At 43.2% G+C, this 25,301-nt stretch overlaps 1 protein-coding gene and 1 pseudogene across 1 annotated transcript; one reads left to right on the top strand and one right to left on the bottom strand.

Moving 5' to 3' along the window:
• Positions 1-730: 730 nt before the first annotated feature.
• On the top strand, positions 731-5,754 carry LOC123099704 (uncharacterized; annotated as a pseudogene).
• A 533-nt stretch (positions 5,755-6,287) lies between these two features.
• Positions 6,288-19,679, bottom strand: LOC123096428 (uncharacterized). Its single transcript, XM_044518173.1, has 6 exons — positions 19,493-19,679; positions 18,470-18,555; positions 7,930-10,428; positions 7,640-7,846; positions 7,438-7,562; positions 6,288-7,159 (listed from the first exon to the last, which is right to left on the bottom strand). Exons 1-6 carry the CDS (start codon positions 19,493-19,495, stop codon positions 6,696-6,698), a joined length of 3,384 nt encoding a protein of 1,127 aa, XP_044374108.1. The 5' UTR covers positions 19,496-19,679; the 3' UTR covers positions 6,288-6,695.
• Between the last annotated feature and the right edge of the window lie 5,622 nt (positions 19,680-25,301).

Raw genomic sequence — 25,301 nt, 5'->3', positions numbered from 1 at the left:
GTGCCCCTATTATGTTTTCTAGTACTCCCTTCGATCCATATTAATTGTCGCTGATTTAGCACACTATGAGCTCGTGTCCCTATTATGTTTTTCAATACTCTGTTCGATCCATATTAATTGTCGTTAATTTAGTACACAGTTGTACTAAATCAGCAATAATTAATATGGATCGGAGGGAGTAGTAAAATATGACATGGAATAGCTCTCATAAGAACGAATATCTAGTTTGATTTGAGACTATTAGTTTAGCCATCAACTAAAGATTTGAAGCGCCTATTAAGAATTATAGCGCATGTGTGGTGGACCATGATGCAATTAGCAGACATGCCAAGAAGGCAACAGTGCTGCTGCACGAGGGTTGAGGTGCGGGTGCAACCATCACACGTTGACAACCAAATTGCCAGAAGGTATTTTGCCAATCTGGATGATGAGACGAACCACTCGTGCGGATACTTTGCCATGTATAGGCGAGACATGTACACGCTCTCGATCTCACTCATTGATGTCAGTTGCACTAACCAAAATAAGAGAGCACCAGTTTGGCCTCGGCGGCAGGTGATTAAGCTGCAGCGGAGAACTTGCTCCATTACCAATTCCTTTTGGTTCTCGACTATAAATAGAGCGCGCTGCAAAGGTCTCACCACCAACAAAGCACATCTGCTCTTCACTTTCTCTTCCACCATTACAAACAGAAACAGCACATCATCAGCTCAGTTAATCCATTAGAAACATGGCCTGCCATCAAAGATCCGCGAGTCTGCCTTCCATCCCCCACTCCACCGAATCCAAAGTGGAGGTGGAGCTGCAGGGCCTGCAGACACGCATCTCCACGCCTTCCGCGACCATCGACACGATGTGCGGCGGTATGAGAAGGCTCGGAGACATCTACAGCTCCATAGAAGAGATCATGAGCCTGCCCAGCAACCAAATCGGCCTCTCCCTGCCCCTTTTTTTTGAAAAAGGGTGTTTTTTATTGACTCATACAGTAGCATCGAGGGATACAATCATGATGAGTACACCCGACCTCTGCATAACTAAGATGCACATAGCCAGCACAACACACACACAAAAATGATGACGCCAGCAAAGGCAAAGTCATGCAAAGACCAAAGCTATGCCTAGACGGAGGAAGAAAAGAAAAAAAACCGAAGCAATGAAAACGATTGACGATGTACAACGGTGACCATCGGCCCCAGTCATCTCTTGACATCATAAAGACTCCGAGAAGGGTTCCCCAAAAGCGACGCCTCCAACAAGGGAACGACGCACAAGCGCCGCCGTCGCCAAATCCAACCACCAAGGGTCGGCTCACGGGTTTTCACCCTGAAGAGCAACTCTGAGCAAACTCCGAGCAATGCCGTCATCAGGGTAACGACGTAAAGAACGCCGCCATTGCCAGGTATAACCAACTAGGTCAGACCAGAGTTTTCACCCCGGAGCTCTAGATTGGGTACTCGAGAAGTACCACCCAATGAAAATCATTTTATGTTGTCTCCTCCACTTGCCTCGATCCCAATAATTGCATGTGTGCACGGTCCTTACGGCGAGTGATGACCATGCCCGGACGAGTAGGCTGACGAGACTCGACAAGAGCCACTCGCCAACACTCGAAGAAGTCTTTGACGGAGGCGAAGGACAGCAGCACCACGAAATCCCTAGTTCGGGACACTCCGAAGGCCATGCACCATCCTCACAAATGGGAGCTTAGGCTGATCTATATGAGACGACAGCAGACTCGCGGCCACTAACTCCGTGTCGTCCGTCCTCGCCAGACACAGATCATACAGGTCCAAACCTCTTGAGGTGACCACCGCCTGGCCGAAGACCGCCCAGCGGCATGCTGGCCAGATTCACGGTGTCACCTTGACCTGGCGGCCGAGCCAAGCAAGAGCAACACGCCGGAGATGCACGTCACGGCCAGGGCCACTGCTTCAACACCACAGAGGTAGCCCACGTTGGTACCACACTTGCGCACCTACTCACGAATCAGTACCACTAGTCATTTTCTTCGCCATGCAGTACCAACTCTAAGCCTAAGTGTTGCAAAACGGTCTGACAGCCGCATAAGCGCGTATTGACGGTTTATCTGACCGCTGGGACCCGTGCGTCAGGGCTGACGTGGCATGCTCTTTTACAAAAACAACCCTTACTTTTTATTTAATCACGCATATATCATCTGTTTGTTAAAAAAGGTGTTGCCACAAAAAATCTTTTTTCGAAAATAGACGCACGCGCGGGTGCCGCAGGGATTCGAACCCGCGACGTGCTGCTCTACTGCGTAGCTCGCTGCCGAGCACGCGTAGATGTTTTTATATTTTGGGCCATTCGTTTTTTTTACGAAGTAGAAAATCGCGCGCCCGTCCGACGGAAATCGATCCCGCGCCTAGTCGTTTGCAGCGCTTGCTTGCGCATCCTACGCGTCAACTAGTACGCGTATACGCCTTACACTCCTAGCCGTTCCGATTTTTATACGATACTAAAAATATAATATATGACATTAAAAAAATATTTGTCGCGTCGTATAATTGAAAATATGTTCATTGCATAATATATTAAAAAGTTCATCGTATATATGTTGAACATTTTATAGTATACAATGTCTGAAGAATACCCAAGCTGAACATTTTATAGTATATAATGCATGCTGAACATTTTATAAAATACTACAATTTTTAAATACGCGTTCAACTTTTCCCAAAAATGTTCTGAACATTTTTTTAAATGCACAAACACTTTATTTACCTTTCAGAGTAATTTTAAAATTTTTGAACTCAACCCAAAAACAATGCAGAGACTAGCAGGTTTATTCTTCAGACCGAACGTAGTGTGTGTATATTGATAAAAATCATACACACACATATATATAGACATCGTATATTATAAAATGTTCAATATATACACGATTAAGTTTTTATAATATGATATCGTATATTTAAATAAGATCATTGTATATTAAAAAATGTTCAATATACATATTAAACGATGCGGCGAACATTTTTTTAATTGTACGACACGATGGACATATAATATTTTTTAGTATCACATAAAAACCGGAACGGCTCGGAGTTTAAAGATGTATACACGTATTAGTTTTTTGTTTGGCATAGTATACATGTACTAGTTGAGGCAGCCACTAGTTGAACGACTCGGCGTCTATACATCCTCTGCCACTAGTTGAATGACTCGGCGTTGCATAGGATGGCGCGTGTGGCAGAGGCAGCAAGCGCGCACGGCGAACGAACTCGGCGGGATCGATTCGGGCGGACGGCCGCGCGATTTTCTACTTTGTAGAAAAAAAAAACCAATGGCTCACAGCTTATAAATAAACTTACGCGTGCAGTTTAGCCGAAAAGGAGCAGTCCTCGTCTAAACGCACGGTGCGGGTTCGAATTCGGGCGGGACGCGCGCGTGGGGTTATTTTTGAAAAAGGGTTCTTGTGGCAAGACCTTTTTTTGAAAAAATAGAGGATTTATGCGTGATTAAATAAAAAGTAAGGGTTGTTTTTGTAAAAGAGCATGCCACGTCAGCCCCCGACACACGAGTCCCAGCGGTCAGATACGTGGTCAATACGCGCTTATACGACTGTCAGACCGTTTTGCAACACTTAAGCTTAGAGTTGGTACTGCATGGCAAAAAAAATGACTAATGATACAGATTTGTGAGTAGGTGCGCAAGTGTGGTACCAACGTGCAATTAACTCGGAGCAACGACTATGGTAAAAGCAAGTTCTCAGGTTGGACCTCTGTTTTCCGTACACGCACCGGCTGGGCTGTCCCCAATGGAGGTGCCGCAGCAGTACTAGACACGGCCGCTTGGACGACTGCGGGCGGATCTCCACTCAATGACGAGGAAGAGACGAGCGGTTCATGTGCTCCATCCGAGGAATTGACGCCGCCGTTGGTGACAGCTCCCGTCCATGGCGTCCACGGGTGCGGCGGCATGGTACCGATCTGGCCACCCACAGCCATGCTTCCGCCGGATCCATCCCCGCGTGGATCGCCGCTGCAACCCCCGCCTTCACAGCATCCAGTCACCGCCTGCACTACGCCAAGCGCCTGCTCAAACCGCCACGGGAATGGAACCCCGCCGCCGCCATCAGCCACGCGGGCGAGCCCGGCGGCGCCAACCGGCGGCGGCGAGGGGAGGGCTCGCAGGGGCGGCTACCGGAAAAACCGGATCGAGTCGCCGCCCGAGCCGCCCAAAACGGACGACGCGGGGGCAGAAAGACGTATGTACCCACCCTCTCCCTGCCCCTGCAGAGGAAGATGGTCGAGGAAGAGCTTGACAGGTCACTTGTCCTGGTGGATCTCTGCAATGCCATGCAGGAGAGCCTGGCAGAGCTGAAGGCGAGCATCCAGGACCTGCAGCTCGCCCTCAAGAGAGGAGATGCCGCTGCTGTCCAGATCAAGATCAAGTCCTTCATTCGCCTCGCGAAGAAGGCGCAGAAGCCTTTCTAAATAGCATAAAACTACTACTTTACAGGCTAGGATTCCAAAAAACTACCGGTTTTAAATTTTTCTCAGATAACTACCAAATGGGTGGTCGGCTGTTTCAAAAAACCCAAATTCCGCGTTGCTAACATTTTAAACCGATTTATGACAGATCGGACCCACTCCTAAACAATCCGTTAGTTGACCATTTTGTTTGACCGTTAACTTATTGTGGTCGCGCCCGAGTCCGGCGGGATCTGCCGTGGCATCCCGGGGGGCACCCACACCTCCAGACCTCCTCTCTCCTTCTCTCCATGCTCCATGGACGAGCGCCTCGAGCCGCCTCCCTGTGGACATGGATGACGGCGCCGCCGCTCTCCTCTGGCTGATCTCGCACGGGGCAAGGCCAGAGTCGTGGGGCCGTTGCCAGTGCGAGGTCAAAGCCTAGCGTCGGGGCTCCACACCAGACCGAGCCACGAAAGAGCATGGCGGCCGTCGTCGGAGAAGAAGACCGGCTCCTCCGCTCGATTCCTCGCACGGGAGGTCGATGACAAGCCGGGAGTGGAGCCAGCAGCAGCAGGACGTCGTCGGGTGCGCTCCTCGTCATGTATCAGGTGGCGGGGAGTATAGCCAGCACCAGGACGTCACCGGCCACCTACTGACCGGCGAGCACCACCGCCGCCTCACGCCAGCTGCTGGCGCACGGCCACGGGGAGGGACCCGATTGCGTTTTGAAAAGTTTTGCAGGGACCTGATGGCATTTTTGAAAAGTTTACCGACACTGCCATGTGGGACCCACATGTCAGTTAACGGTCAAACACACGGTCAAATAGACGGATCGTTTAGGTGCGGGCCCGACCTGTCATAAACCTGTTTAATTTTTTAACAACGAAGATTTTGGGTTTTTAGAAACAGCGGACCGCGCGACTGGTAGGTTTTTGAGAAAAATTAAAAAGTGGTAGTTTTTTGAAACCATAGCCTGTAAACTAGTAGTTTTATGCTATTTACTCCTTTCAAGAAGATCACAAGCGACAAGGCTACCACCCAAGGCTGCGGGACGGTCAGGCTACTGGCAGAAGCAAGAGACATGGCGGTCTCTCTGCTTGAATCCGCGCCGCGCCTCCTGCTGAAGCAAATTGGGGTTGCCAATGGAAGCAGATGGTCTCTGGTCTCATAGAGGTTCCAGAAGAAGAGGATTGTCTGCGAGGCGGCGCAGCTTCAAGCGCTGGACCGCGGCGTGGCCGACCTTGAGACCGGCGTTGAGTCTCTGTTCAGGAGGTTGATCTAGAGCAGGGTTTCACTCCTGAACATCCTTAGCTCCTAGATGCTTCTCAACCCTCAAGCCTTGTTACTCCACACATATACCAAACATACATATAATCGAATGATGATTACAAAGTTTTGATCATGTATTTTTCAACTGATCAGTTATATCCATGTTTCTTTCTTTTTTACGTTGCTTCCACCATGTTCACACCGTGGATACCTTCCTTTTGTGTATGTGATGGATACAGTGGAAAACTAGAAGAAAAAAAGTGCATCATGTCAGAATTTATCATCTTTAGGCTTCACCCAGGTTAACTGAAACTTACTATTTTCCTTCTCCATGGTGATCGTCACACCCAGGTCCACATTGGCACGTAGGAGTAATCTTCATGTGGTTGATCTTGCTGGTTGAGCTTGGCTTAAAGCACCTGTCCCAACAACTTCAAATAAAATGGAACTGCAATTGTCATTGTGAATTTTCAACGGTTCATGTGGTTACTTCAGAAGGTTACTCAAACAGTTCAATGTGGCAAGAACCACAAGGAGCACAGGATAATAGCTCCATTCTCGTCGTATTGTATTATATGGCAATAAAAGATGAACCGATGAACTGATGATAATTTGCGCATCATATTGTACAGAGGAGATGCTTTTACAGTACAATCAGCAAAATTGGCTCAAACTTGTACAACTTGCACAACAGAAAAGTAAGCTCAGCTAAGTCGGCTCTTAATACATCATACAGAGAGCGAACACCACTACACCACCACAGTTCAGTCCTCAACATGACAGGGGCTAGCTATAGCAGAAAAACGGAGACGGACATAGAAGGTGCAAGGCACAATGAGCCCACACTGAAGCTAAAGAACTCTCAGGTCTACTGCTAGCCTGTTTCTACCCCTAGAGTGACCACCGCTGCGCGCCGCTCCTTAAAGAGGAAACAGCTCCAGGTATGCTCCTCTGAAACCACAGCATGGTTGCCACGGGCATGTTCTGGTCCTATATCACTGAGCCAGGTTCTGTCATCACCTTCTGCACAGCGAACAGTAATGCACCTTCCTTCTGCATCTCCTGGATGAGTTGCGCAGATCTTGGTGTCCGTGAGACAACAAAACCACAGAGTTTAAGTGGCGGGGCTTCTGGATTTGAGCAGGGCTGTCCATGATCAGCTGGGCCGATATTTGCAGAAACTAGAGCTCCCACGTCAACAGGGGGCAGGACATTGCCAGACAACGCTTCCTTTCCTAGTTGGTTTGCATCCAGTAAGGGTTGATTCTCGGGATGCACGACCGGGTCCAGGGTGTCGCTTTGCGCCTTGTCTTCCTGGTCCAAGGCATGCTGTTCTTGGGCATGTTCTTCCTTTGAAACATGTGCAGTACAATCTTGTTCCACTGGAGGTAATCTTCTGATCTTATCTTTTCTGGGCTTGAACATTCCCCATAGATAGGGTTTCCCTTGGAACGCTGCAACAAGATAGAAACTAATGACTGACTGACAAATTACTGCAAAAGAAAAATTGACATGGAGCAAAGGCTTTGTATAAACCATGCGTGCTCCACCATGACAAACAAAACAATGTTCAAGTAGGCAGTATATGAAAAATTATGCACAACTGCATTACACATTACTATACCAAATGCAGTTTACTACATTAGTGGTAGCATATGCAGATTAGGTGTAATATGGTATATTTTGCAGGATAATCATAATTTTGAATAATGAAATCTGCCATATGACTTACTCTGATGTTCCACTGGTAGTACACCAGAAGGGAAGAGAAACAGCTTCCTCAAACCAACAACAGCTTCTAGAACACTTCCACTATCAGCGAGATGCTTCACCAGCTCATCCAGCTCTTTATTTGGCCTAGAGGATCAAAGAATGTCAGACCCTAGTATGTGTAGAAGAAATAAGACAGACAAACATGCACAGGCTCAACAAACCTAATATCACCCGAAAAGAAATACAAGCCAATGCTGTCAGCTGTAGGTATCGATGCCTCAAAGTGCGGACATGATTTTGATGTAGAAAGCTTGGCCACTTTCATTATTGGTGGCAGTGATCTTGACAGTTCCTGCACCTTCTTGCCTGCTTTGGTTGACAGGTGTGCAGCCAATGGAATATAGTTATTGTTGATCTTCATGATTCCACTATCAACATAAAGAGAACATATTAGCACTCGACATAAGAAAAAAAAGTATGCAGGTAATGGAATAAAGGGCATGTAACATACGTCCAATAAGGTATATCAAGGGGTTGCCCGCCAATACATTCTGAAATGACTGGCATCCTTGAACATCCAGCATTCGGATTTCTTACAGATGCATTTTCATCTTCCTCTGCCTCTATGCTTCTCTGCTTCTTCACCTGCTTATGATTCTTCGAATATTGATTCAAATTTCCCGACCCCAAAGCTTCTTTACCTTCTACTACAGATCTTCTCTGGTTCTCTGCAGCATTTTCCATGCATTTTCTTTGCTTCATCACATGTTCATCATCATCACAAGACCGGGAATTCAGATCTTCTGCCTGTAAGGCCTCGGCATCTTCCTCTTCGTCATAAGTTAAAATGAGTTTTCTTCGTTTCTTTGGCTCATCGCGCTCGCGTAATTCTTTCGATTTTGAAGAGAAACCTGATGCTTGCGCTGCACAACTGCTGCTTGGATTATTCAATGCGCAGCTGCTTTCCATCAGCGCCAGATCCATGTTTTCTGAAGGTCTTGGTCTGTCCACAGAACGTCTGCGCAGAGAGTAGGGCTGCAAGACGCTGGTAACCATACCTCTCTCCTGTGAAGGTCTTGATCTGTCCACAGAACGCCTACGCAGAGAGTAGGGCTGCAAGACACTGGTAACAACACCGCTCTCCTGTGAAGGTCTTGATCTGTCCACAGAACGTCTGCGCAGAGAGTAGGGCTGCAAGACACTGGTAACAACACCGCTCTCCTGTGAAGGTCTTGATCTGTCCACAGAACGTCTACGCAGAGAGTAGGGCTGCAAGACACTGGTAACCATACCTCTCTTCCGTGAAGGTCTTGATCTGTCCACAGAACGTCTACGAAGAGAGTAGGGCTGCAAGACACCTGTAACCATACCTCTCTTCCGTGAATATCGGATACCATTGTTAGCCAGCCATGACTTAACAATTTTCTTATCTTTTCCCATCTTTGAGTGCCCAATAACTTTATCATTGCTACCATTGTCTTTCCTGGGCGTGTTCTGGCAAGTTCGTGCTGGTCTACCACTTTTTGACCGTGCAACATTGGCATTTTCATTCCCACTTATAATACAGGCTTTCTGATATTTTGTTCCATCAGGAGCGTAATTTTCTGATTGCTTACGCTTTCTAGGGTTGATTTTTGTTGACTCACATGGACCAACAAACTTGGAAGGCAATAACTCATTGCTAATGCCTTCCTCTTGCAATAACTCATTGCTAATGCCTTCCTCTTGCAATAACTCATTGTTAATGCCTTCCTCTTGCAATATCAGCTGAAGAGGCACCTTTTTGACGGCAAGAGAAGATGTCTTTCCTGCATTACATTGGAGGTTTATTGCATCTCGGTTACCATGTGCTGGCTCAGGATCTGTAATTCCATTTACCTTGCAAGAGTTAACTATCTTTCTAGCGACACACATTCGCCTTCGCATCTTATTGTATTTGGTGCTTGATAAAAGCTCATCTGATCTTCTATTTGCTTCATCTGAGTTACCTTCACCACAACTCAAGCTTTCATTTGCCATTTTGGGATTTGATCCTTTGTGGTTCTCCAATTCAGAGGCAACGGTTTCCATCTCCACCAAGCACATTGTTCTTTCAGCACCGTTTTCCTGAATAGCCGCATCTTCTAGTTCATTTGAGGGACCTGATTGCATCAGCGGCATTGCCCAAGAGTCCAAACGCTGCTCTAGAGGATTCAAGACATCCACTCTCCCTGTCTCCAGATCTGATCCTTGCATCGGCTTTGAATGATTTGGTGCAAACTTTGATGCTACAACAGTCTCCTCCAATCCTTTAACCAACTTCAAAGGTTCAGATTTCTCTATCTTTACCAATAAACCATCTGCTTGCTCCATACTTGCCGATGTAGAACAAGACTTATCCACAATCACTGGACGGGATCCCTCGACCTCATTCATTAGAGAAAAAATATCGCCCTTTCTTCCTGGTGGAACAAAACCCTCAACATACTTCAATGAAGCAAAGCAGCCACTCCTTGCATTTGGGAGATCAGGACAGTCCATAGAATCTGAAGCAAGTTTAGAACCACCAATTGCCTTTTGCAAATTGTTGGGTTCAATACTTGAAGCATGATCCAAAGCCAAATTACTTGAACCATCTAAACTCTCCGGTGTGCAAATTAAGTGTCCATTTATATCCTCCCCTTCCTTCTTACAATTAATGAGGTTGGGTATATCCCGGACAGAGATTTCACAAGAATCTAATGTCTCTTCAACACATCGTCCCCGATTCGATGTGTCTCCACCCGGGACATGTTCAATACTAGCTTCTCTTTCTCGGCATGGTCTATTTCTACGAAGTCCTCGTGCCTTCGTTACCTTCTCTTGCTCCACATTTGGTTCATTGACTACAGAGCAATCCAACTGGGTGTTCCTTAGTTGCCTTTGACAATTTGCGTCTCCTTGCGACTTAATGGCTTCAATGTGTCTTGGGATACAATCACTACATGACCACTCCACTGCTGAATCGAAGTTTATCACATCCAAACAATATCTACAAAACAACAAACCATGTTAAGTTAAAGATATAGCTTGGATTATTCAAGATGTTAATAGAGACAACCACATGTCAAGAAGGGATTTGCCCTCTCTTTACAAAGGCATAGATATCTAGGCCCCTCAATGTGATTGGATTTAGAGAGTACATGGCAATGTAAAATGTTGTTGTAGAAGTCGCTATAATGATGATTGGTTAGTCATCATCTCATAGTAAGTTCCATCCACTATAGAGCCAAACCACTTACACAACACAACAGAGCCTTTGAAATATCTCAAAACACAGCTAGTGACTCTCAGCGACCCCGTAGCGCTTCACGAGCGGTACTACTAGATTGGAAATAGGTGCCAAGCAATTCGCTTATGTGTCGGGAGTTACGGAACCCAACCGTTGAGGGTTACCCTATGTGTCGGTTTGTTTAGAGACGGTGTAATAGCCCCAGACCAACATTTCCTTAGAAATTGATTGTGCATCATGATCATCTCATCAGCATTATACTCCCTCCGTCCGTCCCGAATTACTTGTCGCAGAAATGAAAAAAAAATGGATGTATCTAAAACTAAGATACATCTAGATACATCCATTTTACAAGTAATTCCGAAAGGAAGGAGTATTTATTTAATTTTGATATGGGATTGAGTAATTCAACACTCCATTTTTTCTTAAAGGGCTAAAACCCTAAATTGTGCCAATTGTCCAAAATGCCCTTCCTGAAACCTACAATATTTGGCAAAAACCTCATATTCATTATGTGGGCCCTCCTGGAATTTTAAGGTTTAAAAAGGATTTAAAATGGATCTCTATTTATTATATATACTACTTAAAAAGAACATAAGGTTCCCATTTCACCTCTCCTTCGTCTAACCTCCTTATCCCCGCTCTTCCCTTCACCTCTTTAATTTTTTCCTCCCATCTCTGCTTTTTCTCACATTGATTTTCCGTAAAATGGAATCAATTGTCCCATGTTTTATTAACATTGTCCCATGTGTTTATTAACAATAAGATGGCAGGTAAATTATGGCGATTGCATACAAAATCTTGCTAAGATTTTAGCGCATCATGTACTAAGAGACGTGTAGTCACGGGCTAATCTACTAGAATGCTAAGGATTCATCTTTCACTTTTTTCCCCATCATCCCTTCATCCAACCTTCCACCCTCCACCATTTTTTCTGGATTTTCATCCCCTTCTTATAGTATAGCAATAAATTCACGGCCATACAAGCAAATAAATACAACATCAATCAAACTCTTATTTTATCAGTTTAAGAAATAGCTGGAAAATCTATACTTTATAACCAAAACATAATCTTACTTTGTATATTTGCTTTGAATATGTCCCGTACGGTATTCTTATTGTGTTAAAAAATATTTGACCCCCGTGGCAACACATGAGCACATACCTAGTCTGGCTTAAAACCCTAAGCATAATTAATTGAGGTTATTTTCCTATAAAAATATAAAATGACCCAAAAAATTATGATTTTTTGTGAGGCTTTGTTATAGTACAAATAGACCCCACAAAAATTTCATAAATTTTGGAGTTCCCAACAAATTATAAATAGTGAGTAATTATTTTAAATGAAATATTTAAGGAGAGAAACTGCTACTATGTCGCAATTCAACCACATGCGCCAAGGGCGCAATATAGCTGCACAACACCGCAGCCAGTAACTAATAGGCCGGCCCATATAAACACTAACTGGCCAACCAACCCTAGCTAGCCCACCACCTAACCCTAAGGAACAAGGCCCATCTAGCTTATATAAGCCCGATCGGCCACCCCCACCTACCCTAGTGAAAACCCTAGCAGCTAGGAGATGCAGACGCCCACCTCAAGCCTGATTCACCGCCGCGCCCTTCGTTCCCCCTCCCTCTCCTAGATCGCGCCATGACCCCTGCAGTCCAACAACCGACATCTCCTGCACCAACCATGGCGATTGTCGTGCCTCACCACACCACAGCCCTACCTGCGCTACCTCCATCGCTCAACCACCCGGCCGTGGATCTTTACACCCATGGCTCCCCATCACCGGTCGCTAGCCTAACGCCCGACCATCTGCCTTCTCAGTCTACAGGCAAGCCCCTGCAACTCGTCGACGAGCCACCTCATCTAGCATATCAGGCATCCTCCTCGACCACAACCACCTCGACCGCCTTCCTATGCCCTCTATCAGCGGCGAAGCCAGACTCATGTATCTGTGGGCTCATTGCTAATTTTTTGAAAAAAATTCTTCACAATGAACAGTAAGTATACAATGTTTTAGGTTGTTTTATTCAAAAGTTATGGGGGCAGCTAACCCACAACCAACATGTAGAATCACCTCTGCCCTTTGTCGACCCACCAGCCTTGTCATTGACTCTGGCAACCCCTACCCAGGATCATCAACGAGCTCAATTCCGCTTCCGCCGATCGCCCACATCCACCGCCTCCGGATTCGCTCACCCACCGGCCCCGCTACACATGTCGTCCACCATCGCCTCCGAATCAGTGCCACTCCAGACCTGACCATCAAATCTATTTCCAACACCGAACGACCCCTGAACGACACCGCCACCGAGTCCAACGAGGCTCCGCCAAATTCGTCTACAACCAGAACCACCTCCCCGCAAGTACCTCATCGCCAATGACCACCGCGGACCCACCACCAAGTTCAATGACGACAACCCACAGACCCAATCTACATCACCTGCACGCTACAAGTGTATCACCTTCGAGGCAACCGCCGAGTGCGATGACATGCATACTCAAATAACGCGTAGGTACTTGCTCCATGGTCGAGATTTGACGTATGCATGTGATGTATGAGATGCACCTAGTGTATTATCTCCCCCGATGACCGGGATCACTCCCTGTAGTAGAACACGACACACACACACAATTGGGACCAATTGCGCCAAAATCTCTAACGAGAAACTAGACAAGCATATTGTTGTTGTAAGCCCAAATCACTGCCATGGCTACCAATTTGTGCTTGTCGTGGCATGAAATCGTAAAATGCATATCAAATTATTTAGAAAATTGCATGTAACCTTGATGTGTCATTCTAATGCATGTTAACACAATAAAACTATTATTTAACTCAAATAACATTAAATGACTGCCTATTGATATGGATAAGGAATTGCTTTATATATAAATGATTCTTCTTCGTTTAACTTGTGCAATTTGACTAGTGCATCCCCATCATAATCTTATGTAATGTTCGGATAAACCCTTTCATTAATTGTTGCAACTAGTGAAAATGTTATATTTAATGTGTATCGACTCCAAATAACTTGATGGTGTTGCATTAGATTATTTTCAGCTCCGCACCATGTTCATGCTTGTTACACTTCATGTACTAGCCAACACAACTAGAAGTCCGAATTGATGGAAAGAGCTAGGAAAGTAGGAAACATATACACTTCAACACTCCCTCTCGTTTGTGACGCGGAAAGTCAACACATGGATATACTCAGAGGTATATGTGAAAAAAAGGGGGTAACAACAATTTTTAGATGAATTGCAAAAGCCAGGACTTGAACTCAAAACCATGGGCTCTGATACCATGTTAAGCTTAATGCAGTAGCCAACGCAACCAAAAGTCTGAACGGATGAAAATGGCTAGGCAATGTTTACTTGCATTCATGTAGGTGCCACTAAATGAATGCCCAATTTGGGGTCTTTTGAAAATGCTTCATGTGATCCATTCCAAGTTCAATTAAACATGCCTCTTGTTCATTAGGATAATCTTGCATAACCATATGACATGTCATGCATTGCATTTCAGGAACATACTGCATCTTTGTCGGCTTCTTCAAGATAGGATTTGAAGATGGCATATATTACCTTTACTTTCTAGTCCTATCATGAGCAGTTACTTGGTTGTGTTCTTTGCCTGTTTAGCCCTTCTTACCAGTCATGGTATGCATGCTTAGGACTGTTGCTTGAATCATGTTATATCTACTTACCATTGTTTATCAGTAGTTGAACCTGGCTCTGATACATTGTTGTTGTGCTATGAATACACTTATGTTCATATGTAACGAAGGCAACGGTTGGAGGCCATGTTTGAGCACATGGTGTTTTGTTCAACTGAGCTAACACTAGGAACCGACAACATGTTTGGTAATCTTGGGAAGGGGAGGGGAATTTAGAGGAGGGAGTTGTGATGAGATTAGACATGGGAAGTGCTATTTTATTCCTAATTCCTTGTTTAGTATGGGTGAGATTACATGTGGAAATTTAAGACGGGTGTTTATTCCCTCATTTTGTTAGTGCGAATCCATGTGGACTTAGCCGAGAGATGGCAACATAAGTTATGATGAAGGGACAAGATGTTCTATGTACATCAATTCCCACCCACTCGCATGTTAATAAAATGGTGGGAGTTGGACTCTTAACAATCCCTTCTAAATTCTCATTCCTTCCGACCAAACAGGCAACTTTATGTTTTAGATCTCCTAAATTCCCATTCCCATTGTAGTTGTTTATCTTGATCAAAGACCGAGCGTACCAAACTCTCAATGGGAGAGAACAAGCCCTCTCACGGCCTAGTACCTAATCCCCAGACCTGTCTAGGGCCCCATAGTTCAGGCTTTCCTTTTGGCATACAGCTAGTTGCATGAATCATCTTCGTCTACGACGAGTATGCGATGTTATTTTTATCATGGGATGATGTTTTCACCTAATGTTTTCATACATATAGGAATGTGGCCGAGCCAAGTGATTATCCTGGTTAAGGCTCTAGACATCTTGGACCACGCACACAATGGTCGGGTCTGACTCAAACTATGGTTGGACTCTCGATTCGGGTACAACTCAGTTGGCTGGCTCGTTGGACTTGTTCTACAGCGTGCGGGAAGTGTTCATGGCTTATCTCACTCCGCCAACATACCCTACGTACTCGCATAGGCACCAAGAGCAATAGGCACGTCTTAAGTACAATGTTACATCCCTATAGGATTAAATTTATCCAAATAGCCATGTCCAAGGTTATGGATGACTTGGTGATTTTGTACTTGATACTAGAACAACTTCAACTAATAACTAATAAAACTTGCCAACTTAGGCGTGAATGCCATGGATTTACTTCCTTATGGGTGATGCAAGGGGGATTCATGGTGTGGTGTCATGCTTGACGTTAGGATACCTGAAGCAAGTTATCATGTGTGCATTCATTGTCATTGTTTCAAGCATTGTTTGGAGAACTTGGTGCATCTGATTACAAAACCGTCGCCCCTATAAGATGAGAATCTTGAAGCATAATGGCTATTTTCTCTAGGTTGCCTGTATAAGGCATTGACCCCTTAGGCTCGGGCGGACCTTATGATACCATTGAAACTCTCATAGTCTTTGTATTCCCAACCACCACTTGTTCTTGAGTCGCATCTTAGGGCGACAGGCAAGCGATCTCGACGATCAGTGATAGGCCCAAGGGGAGGCAAGCAACAGCGAGGAAAATGAATTAGGGGCTAGAGAGCTTGGAAAGTGTCTTCAATGGCCACGTTAGAGAAATTGAGGAAGAGAAGGTCACACACATATGACAGGAGAATAGGAATAGGCTAGTTTATTACTTTCCTAACCAAAATATAATATTCTATAAACTAGTTATTAAAAAAACATGAAACCGATTTTGCCAAAAACTAGTTATAAACTCGTCGCCCCTATAAGATGAGAATCTTGAAGCATAATGGCTCTTTCCCCTGGTTGCCTATAAAAGGCATGAACCCCCTTTGGCTCGGGTGAACTTTATGTTACCGTTGAAACTCTCATAGCCTTTGTATTCCCAACCACCTCTTTTCTTGAGCCCCACCTTAGGGCGATAGGCAAGTGATCTCAACGACCAGTGGTAGGCCTAAGGGAAGGCAAGCAGCAGCAAAGAGAAGGAATTAGGGGCTAGGGAGCTTGGAGAGTGTCTTCAATGGTCACATTGGAGAAATTGAGGAAGAGAAGATCACACACATATGGCAGGAGAATAGGAATAGGCTAATTTATTACTTTCCTAACCAAAACATGATTTTCTATAAAGTGGTTATTCAAAAAGTTCGTAAAACCAATTTTGCTAGAAACCAGTTATAAACCCTTACTATACGTGTGGCTAGTGTTCAAAACGGTGCCCTCCAGCAAAGGAGGCAAACTGGTGTGTTTGAGACCATTGGGGGCATAATGGTTGTGCACTCCTTGCCTAATGTTTTAATGCTCTGCTAATGCACAATTAGTAGAGGTCCATCTTTAAGTTAGATCAACAATATATGTGAGGTTAAGATCATTTGGATTCCCTCATAGTGATGTTTTTTTATAATATAGGACAGTGCTACACAACATCGCATATTTCAGTTCTACTATGCAGCGACCACTCCTCTCTCTTCCTCTCACATACATGCATTATAATGTATATGGACATTGCTACAGAACGGCGTCATAGTAGTACTACTATGCGAAAAAGAAGCCAATGTATGTAAGCATCAACAAAGATTCCTTAGTTTAAAAAAAAATGTTCTATCCCCAACCCGCTAATCTAATTGATCTCGTGTTGATATATTTTGGCGACTTCTCTTCCATAAATAATTGCCAAATTAATATCACTTCCTAGATTGTAGTCACTTCGTTACTTAATTCTTAGTTATACCAAATTATAGCAACTAAGTTACCAGGTCACTACTAGATGTCATTCTCCCCCACCCATGTAAGACTTGCCTAGAATACTTGAAAACTCAGTTTGTAGTCCTACATAGCACTGGAGTGCTTGAAAACACATGTAAAATATTGCATGGTAACCACACAATATTATTGTGGCAATTGTTCATTGCTAATATGACAACCATGTTATACATATGGCAACTTGTAGTGACAAAAAAGATCGTACAAACATGCCAACATGGGTTCTTGTTTTGAAGCTCTCAAGACGAACTCAACGACAAAGACGGATTTATAATTGGATTAACGGTTTGTAAAATAAATCATTCTAAAACCTAAATTTAATAATTAATGTGACGATGTCAACATGAGGTGGAAGATTCATGCATATATGTGCTCTCATAGATATAGATAGGGATAAAGGCCAAATCATGAATACTTTAGAGGAGAAACCAAAGCCTCATTAGCTTTGGGGGATTTGATTGATGGAATTACCCCAAGATTTTTTGTAAAACATGTGGCTAAGATTGTTCGGATTCCAAAATAGTGGTACTTTCTGTATTGGTATAATATACTCCACCTGTTCCACGATATAAGGTGCATAAGGTTTTCCAATCAAATGTGTATGTTTGACCAAGATTTTAGAAAAAAAGTATTAACATCTATAATACCAAATATATAAAATTTAGATCCATCCTGAAATGTATTTTCATATTTTATTTATTTTGTATTAATGATGTTGATATTTGTTCTAGAATCCTTGTCAAACATATACATGTTTGACTTTCACAAAAATTTATGCACCTTGAACTATGCACCTTATATTATGAAACAAAGCGAATAACAGATATAGATACAATAGATCAAAGGACCAAATTAGGGAAGGAACCATAGGATAAGCAAATTAGGGAAAAAGAACAAAGTGTCATCAGTTGGGGGATAAGACTAAATTATCGCAAGATTTTTGTATATCTTTCCCCAAAATATGACACCCACTAAACTATGAAAACTAGCATCATAATCAATATGCATGGCCTTAATCATTTGGATTCCAAAACATAGATGCTTTTTAATAGTGGTATAATATACTCAGCAAAGCAAAAACACCCTTCTTTGAGAGTCAAAGGTAGTAATAGATATGGATAGGGGGAAAGATCAAAGGATGGCCAAATTAGGGAGAAAGAACAAAATATCATCAGCTTTGGGGGACGCGATCAAATTAATCCAAGAATTTGGTATTAATTCTCCCCAAATTTCGAAATTATGACTACCACTAAATTATAGCAAACTACACAACCACTTTAGCCTGGACCAAAAGTGGCATGAATAAATAAAATCTATGCATTTAGTAAGAAGTAAAATCCACCGGGCATGGCGATTACTAGGAGAAGATATTTAGCAAGATTGAGAAGCATACCTATGCCTAGCAGCATTGTTGCAGTTGATGCATCGCAGCAGAAGATGACTATAGCCAACATCTCCGCACTCGTCACACACATCATCCTACACAAGAAAATTCACCAAAAGATGTATTGTCGGATTAGCATTGGCTTCACAAATCCCCCAAATAAATACAGTCTCAGTTAATCTCATCCACTCTAAACACACGACGCATTTGGTTGGCGATTTTTTCGCTGTCTTCCGATTACATCGGCTTGTGATTATGTTACCAGTGTTTGTTTAGGTCGGGCCGGTTTCAGATCCCTGTAATCAGAAACAGCTTTCTCAAAACCAAAAACGGCCCATACGGACTGGTATGGGAAAACACCGCTCCTCCGGTAACGGACCCCTTTCTCTATTCTCCACTCATCCTGATTATTTTTCACCACGAGCACGCTGCAACAACCAGCAGCGCCCCAGATCTTCCTTGGCGTCCATGGAAAACACAGCCGGCGATCTCCCTCTGCTGTGAGCAGCAGCATCGCGATCTTGCGTCACCGCCATTGGCAGCAGCGCCGGTTTCCTTTCGCCGCCCTGAGGAGCAGCGCCGGCGATCTCCCCCACCGTGAGGAGCAGCACCGGCGATCTATCCCCCGCCGTGTGCAGCAGCGCCAAAGATCCCGCCGCCGTCATCTCAGTGTGGCCGATTTCCCTCCGCCGTCGTGAGCAGCTGGCACCCTCGTTTTTTCGATGCAACCCAACCCACCGCTTCCTCTTACCTTGCTTGAACCAAACAGATCGTGCAATCGCATAGTTCCCGATCTAATACAGCAGATTCTCATTACAACACTGAATACATTACCTGTACCCAACCAAACGCGTCAGACAGATCGCTCCCATCCCTCCTACAAAAGGGCCATGTCGCCGGCGGAGATCCAGCCAAATCCGCTGCGGCCCCGGCCCCGGCCCCGCCGCCTCCACCGGGAGGAAACCTCCAGAAACCCCGCAGGAGGAGAGAGACGAAGCCCAGAGTACGAAGCAGAGAGAGAAGAAGACGTACCATCTCGCGGCGTTCCCTCGGATCTTCCGCCTCCCGAACTAGGAGAGCTTCGCAAACCCAGCACCGCCAGACGAAGCAGCATCAGCAGCTGGGGAAGGAGAGAGCGCCGCTGGCGGCGGAGGGCTGAAACCGAAAGGAACAGAAGCGGCGCTAATAGGGGAAACGCTGCCCGTATATAGGGCTTTGCGAGGTGTCTGGGGTTTATTTTTTTTCTTGAGATCTGCAACGTGTCTAGGTGGTGGGGCCGGCGGCTGCCTCGTGTCACACCAACGGCTGTATGTGCGGGGCATCACCTTTTTTTTAGGGGTATGTGCCCTTTGGACGGATCCTGACGCAGGTGGGCCGGCCCACATCGCGGCAGCGCTGCTTCGTTTACCTTTCTGTTAAAAAAAAACTTTCCGACTTTCCTTTTTTTAGTGTCACTTTCCGTTTTTTCCTGTTCGTGTCTTCTTTTGGTCGTTATCTGCAAGTTGATTTGTCCTTAAAAGAATATGGAAGTTGATTTATTCATTCTTTTTATTGTGTGGTTTTTTGTTTGTGTTTTATTTCCTTTTTCATTTTTGTTGTTTTCTCTTTTATGATTTAGTTTTTCTTTTGCTTTTGTTCACATAGTTTATTTAGTTTTGTGATATACGGTGAGCATTTTTTAAAATATAAAATGAACTTGTTTTAGTGTAAAATGATGTTTTTAAATGCACATTACATATTTTAAATATATGATGAATATTTTTGTAATATACATAAACATTTTCCAATCTACAATGAATGCTTTGAATTATACAATGACTATTTTGTAGTACACAGTGAATATCTTGTTTATATACTGTGAACATTTTTAAATCACATGTTGATTAATTTTCAAAATATAGTAGTTATGTTATAATATATTTTCAACTGTCTAGCTCCTAATAAACAAGATTTTTTTAAACTGGCAAAGGAACCAAAGGAAAAAATGAAAACTGCTCATAGGTAGAGTGGGCCGGCCCATTTGCCTCGGCTTCAAGGGGAGGCTCCCCTATTTTGATGCCCACGTGCGTCCCGTAGAAGCTCTCCCTTTTAACAATGGTGGATCATATTTGCTGCCTGAGGCTAAGGCTACTACGCACGCGCGTAGGGTGAGGTAGGCCAGCCTAGTTCTGGATTCTACCTACTCGATACGGTTTTTTGTCGTTTTTCCTTTTGTGGTTTTTTCTTATGATTTTTTCTTTTTCGGTATGGTATAATTTCTCTTGTTGTTTCTTCCGGTTTTGCATTTTTTTCACTTTTATTTTTTATAGTTTCTGTACTACAATTTTTTTTGTAATATATGATGAATATCTTTTAAATACAAATTGAACATTTTTTTATATATGGTGAATATTTTTCAAATACAAACTGGATAACTTTTAAATATATTGTGACATTTTGTAATATATGTTGAACATTTTTTAGTACATATCGAACATTTTTTATTATATGATTAACATTTTTATAATACAAGGTGAACTTTTTTGTATTATATGACGACCTTGTTTTTAAATACGGAATAAACTTTTTTAAACAGGTATTGGATATATATTTTAATAAATGATGAACTTTTAAAATATTTTACTTTTTATTTTAATAGGTTCATATGTAATTATAAAGCCCTAAAAAAGTTCCAACAACCGGGGTTTGGGAAGAAAACGGTTGAAAATCAAACAAAAGAAAATTGCTCAATAGAACATGTCATGGATTGCCTGAGTGGGGTGGAGGCCCATTACGCATATACTCTACGTGAATGCTCATCTACTAATAAACGCTCACCAGCGTCAAGCATGACGTCTCTTTAACAAAGGGAAAGGTTTTGAAGGACGAGAGTTTGGGAGGAATTCAAGGAGCTGCGTTTCAGTGATTAGGGGCATGTTTGGTCACCTGCAGTCATTGTTTAGGAAATCGATATCGGGTAGCTGCTCGGTCGGCTTGGGAGTAGCGACTAATCGGTGAATCGACCTATTAATAGGATTAATCGGTAGATTAAATAGGAAACTATTAATATATATATATATATATAATTTTTTATGTATTATATCATACTCTCGTGCTCTCAGCTATGTAATATACCAAAATATGCTACTGTTTGGTCGAACCATAGCTATTGAGGAGCGAGAGTAGGACGAGAGGGGTTACGGGACAAAATTTCGGAATTTGTTTGCCCACAAGTTAATGGGCCAGCGGCGATTAATCGGCCTCACAACCAATTAATTGGCCTGCCAGACCTATTAATCAGCCTGACAAGTTAACACAACGAATAGGTACTATTCAATTCGACCACCCTACAAGTAGCGATCAATTGTCATGTTAATTGATTAATCAGATGAATTCTTGAACAGGCTGCAACCCCTCCCCCAGCCCCAAATAGGCCACTGAATTTAAGAAAAACTCATTGGTTGTGTACACACGGTGCTGATCCACATGCACACGAAACTTAAAGCAGTCAAGAGCCTAGCTCGCTAGGAACGCTTGAATCGTTAGTTTCCAGCGAGCCAGATTAGGTCGAGCGCAAAATGGGGAGCGTGGTACGCGTCGGTGCAGGGGGAATCGACATGGAGATGGTGGGAGACCAAAGTCCACTAGCGCGGTATGACGCGAGATTGGGTCTCAACCCCTATTTTACTCACTCACCTCTAGCGGTAGGAAAAACCCAACCTTGGTTCTCGGCGCATTATTACTGAAGGAAATATGTCCTAGAGGCAATAATAAAGTTATTATTTATTTGCTTATATCATGATAAATGTTTATTATTCATGCTAGAATTGTATTAACAGGAAACTTGATACATGTGTGAATACATACACAAAACAAAGTGTTCCTAGTATGCCTTTATTAGACTAGCTCGTTAATCAAAGATGGTTAAGTTTCCTGATCATAGACATGTGTTGTCATTTGATGAATGGGATCACATCATTAGGAGAATGATGTGTGATGACCCACAAGTATAGGGGATCTATCGTAGTCCTTTCAATGAGTAAGAGTGTCGAACCCAACGAGGAGCAGAAGGAAATGACAAGCAGTTTTCAGTAAGGTATTCTCTACAAGCACTGAAATTATCGGTAACAGATAGTTTTGTGATAAGGTAAATTGTAACGGGTAACAAGTAATAAAAGCAAATAAGATGCAGCAAGATGGCCCAATCCTTTTTGTAGCAAAGGACAAGCCTGGGCAAACTCTTATATAAAGGAAAACGCTCCCGAGGACACATGGGAATTATCGTCAAGCTAGTTTTCATCACGCTCATATGATTCACATTCGCTACTTTGATAATTTGATATGTGGGTAGACCGGTGCTTGGGTACTGCCCTTCCTTGGGCAAGCATCCCACTTATGATTAACCCCTATTGCAAGCATCCGCAACTACAAAAGAAGTATTAAGGTAAACCTAACCTTAGCATGAAACATACGGATCCAAATGAGCCCCTTACGAAGCAACACATAAACTAGGGTTTAAGCTTCTGTCACTCTAGCAACCCATCATCTACTTATTACTTCCCAATGCCTTCCTCTAGGCCCAAATAATGGTGAAATGTCATGTAGTTGACGTTCACATAACACCACTAGAGGAGAGACAACATACATCTCATCGAAATATCGAATGAATACCAAATTCACATGACTACTTATAGCAAGACTTCTCCCATGTCCTTAGGAACAAACGTAACTACTCACAAATCATATTCATGTTCATAATCAGAGGGGTATTAATATGCATAAAGGATCTGAACATATGATCTTCCACCAAATAAACCAACTAGCATCAACTACAAGGAGTAATCAACACTACTAGCAACCCACAGGTACCAATCTGAGGTTTTGGAACAAAGATTGGATACAAGAGATGAACTAGGGTTTGAGAGGAGATGGTGCTGGTGAAGATGTTAATGGAGATTGACCCCCTCCCGATGAGAGGATCGATGGTGATGACGATGGTGATGATTTCCCCCTCCCAGAGGGATGTTTCCCCGGCAGAACAGCTCCGCCGGAGCCCTAGATTTGTTTCGCCAGGTTCCGCCTCGAGACGGCGGCGCTTCTTCCCGAAAGCTTCCTTCTGATTTTTTTTCCAGGGCGAAAGACTTCATATAGCCAAAGATGGGCACTGGAGGCCTACTAGGGGGCCCACGAGGCAGGGGGCGCGCCCAGGGGGTAGGGCATGCCCCCCACCCTCGTGGACGGTGGGTGGCCCCCTCTAGTGCTTTCTTTTCCCAATATTTTTAATATATTCCAAAACTGACTTTCGTGGAGTTTCAGGACTTTTGGAGTTGTGCAGAATAGGTCTCTAATATTTGCTCCTTTTCCAGCCCAGAATTTCAGCTGTCGGCATTCTCCCTCTTCGTGCAAACCTTGTAAAATAAGAGAGAATAGGCATAAGTATTGTGACATAATGTGTAATAACAACCCATAATGCAATAAATATCGATATAAAAGCATGATGCAAAATGGACGTATCAACTCCCCAAGCTTAGACCTCGCTTGTCCTCAAGCGGAAGCCCATAACGAAAAACATGTCCACATGTTTAGAGATAGAGGTGTCGATAAAATAAAATACGAACATGAGGGCATCATGATCATTCTTATAACAGCAACATATATATATATATATATATATATATATATATATATTGTCATATGATTTCTTATGCTAAAGTAACAATCTATTCACAATGTCAAGTATGAATCAGAAATTCATTGAGAACCAACAAACTATAATCTCAGTCATTGAAGCAATTGCAATTTATCATAACATCGGAAAGAGTCAATATAAGAGCTTTTCAGCAAGTCCGCATACTCAACTATCATTTACTTTTTCATGATTGCTAACACTCACGCAATACTTATGGGTATGGAGTTTTAATCGGACACACAGAAAGACGGGGGCTTATAAAGTTGCCTCCCAACCTTTTACCTCAAGGGTAACGTCAACAATAATAGTTCATGATAACTTACATCCAATTGGATATATATATATATATATATATATATATATATATATATATATATATATATATCAGGATCTTTCCAACACAATGTGCTTGCCAAAGGATAAAGTGTAAAAAGGAAAGGTGAAGATCACCGCGACTCTTGCATAAGACATAAGACAAGAATAAAAGATAAGCCCTTCGCAGAGGGAAGCAGAGGTTGTCATGTGCTTTTATAGTTGGATGCACAAAATCTTAATGCGAAAGAACGTCACTTTATATTGCCACTTGTGATAGGGACCTTTATTATGCAGTCCGTCGCTTTTATTTCTTCCATATCACAAGATCGTATAAAGCTTGTTTTCTCCACACTAATAAATCATACATATTTAGAGAGAAATTTTTATTGCATGCAACAACGACAACTTACTTGAAGGATCTTACTCAATCCATAGGTAGGTATGGTGGACACTCATGGCAAAACTGGGTTTAAGGATATTCGGAAGCACAAGTAGTATCTCTACTTGGTGCAAAGAATTTGGCTAGCATGAGGGGGAAAGGCAAGCTCAACATGTTGGATGATCCATGACAATATACTTTATCTCGGATATAAGAAAACATAACCCATTACGTTGTCTTCCTTGTCCAACATCAACTTTTTAGCATGTCATATTTTAATGAGTGCTCACAATCATAAAAGATGTCCAAGATAGTATATTTATATGTGAAAACCTCTCTTTCTTTATTACTTCCTATATTGCAACAATGACCAAAACTATGTTTGTCAACTCTCAACAACCTTTATTCATCATACTCTTTATATGTGAAGTCATTACTCTCCATTAGATCAATATGATCTGCTTATTTCTTTTTATTCT

This window comes from Triticum aestivum, chromosome 4D, assembly GCF_018294505.1.
Source record: "Triticum aestivum cultivar Chinese Spring chromosome 4D, IWGSC CS RefSeq v2.1, whole genome shotgun sequence".
NCBI classification, from domain to species: domain Eukaryota; kingdom Viridiplantae; phylum Streptophyta; class Magnoliopsida; order Poales; family Poaceae; genus Triticum; species Triticum aestivum.
This window is presented reverse-complemented; position numbering and strand designations above follow the sequence as displayed.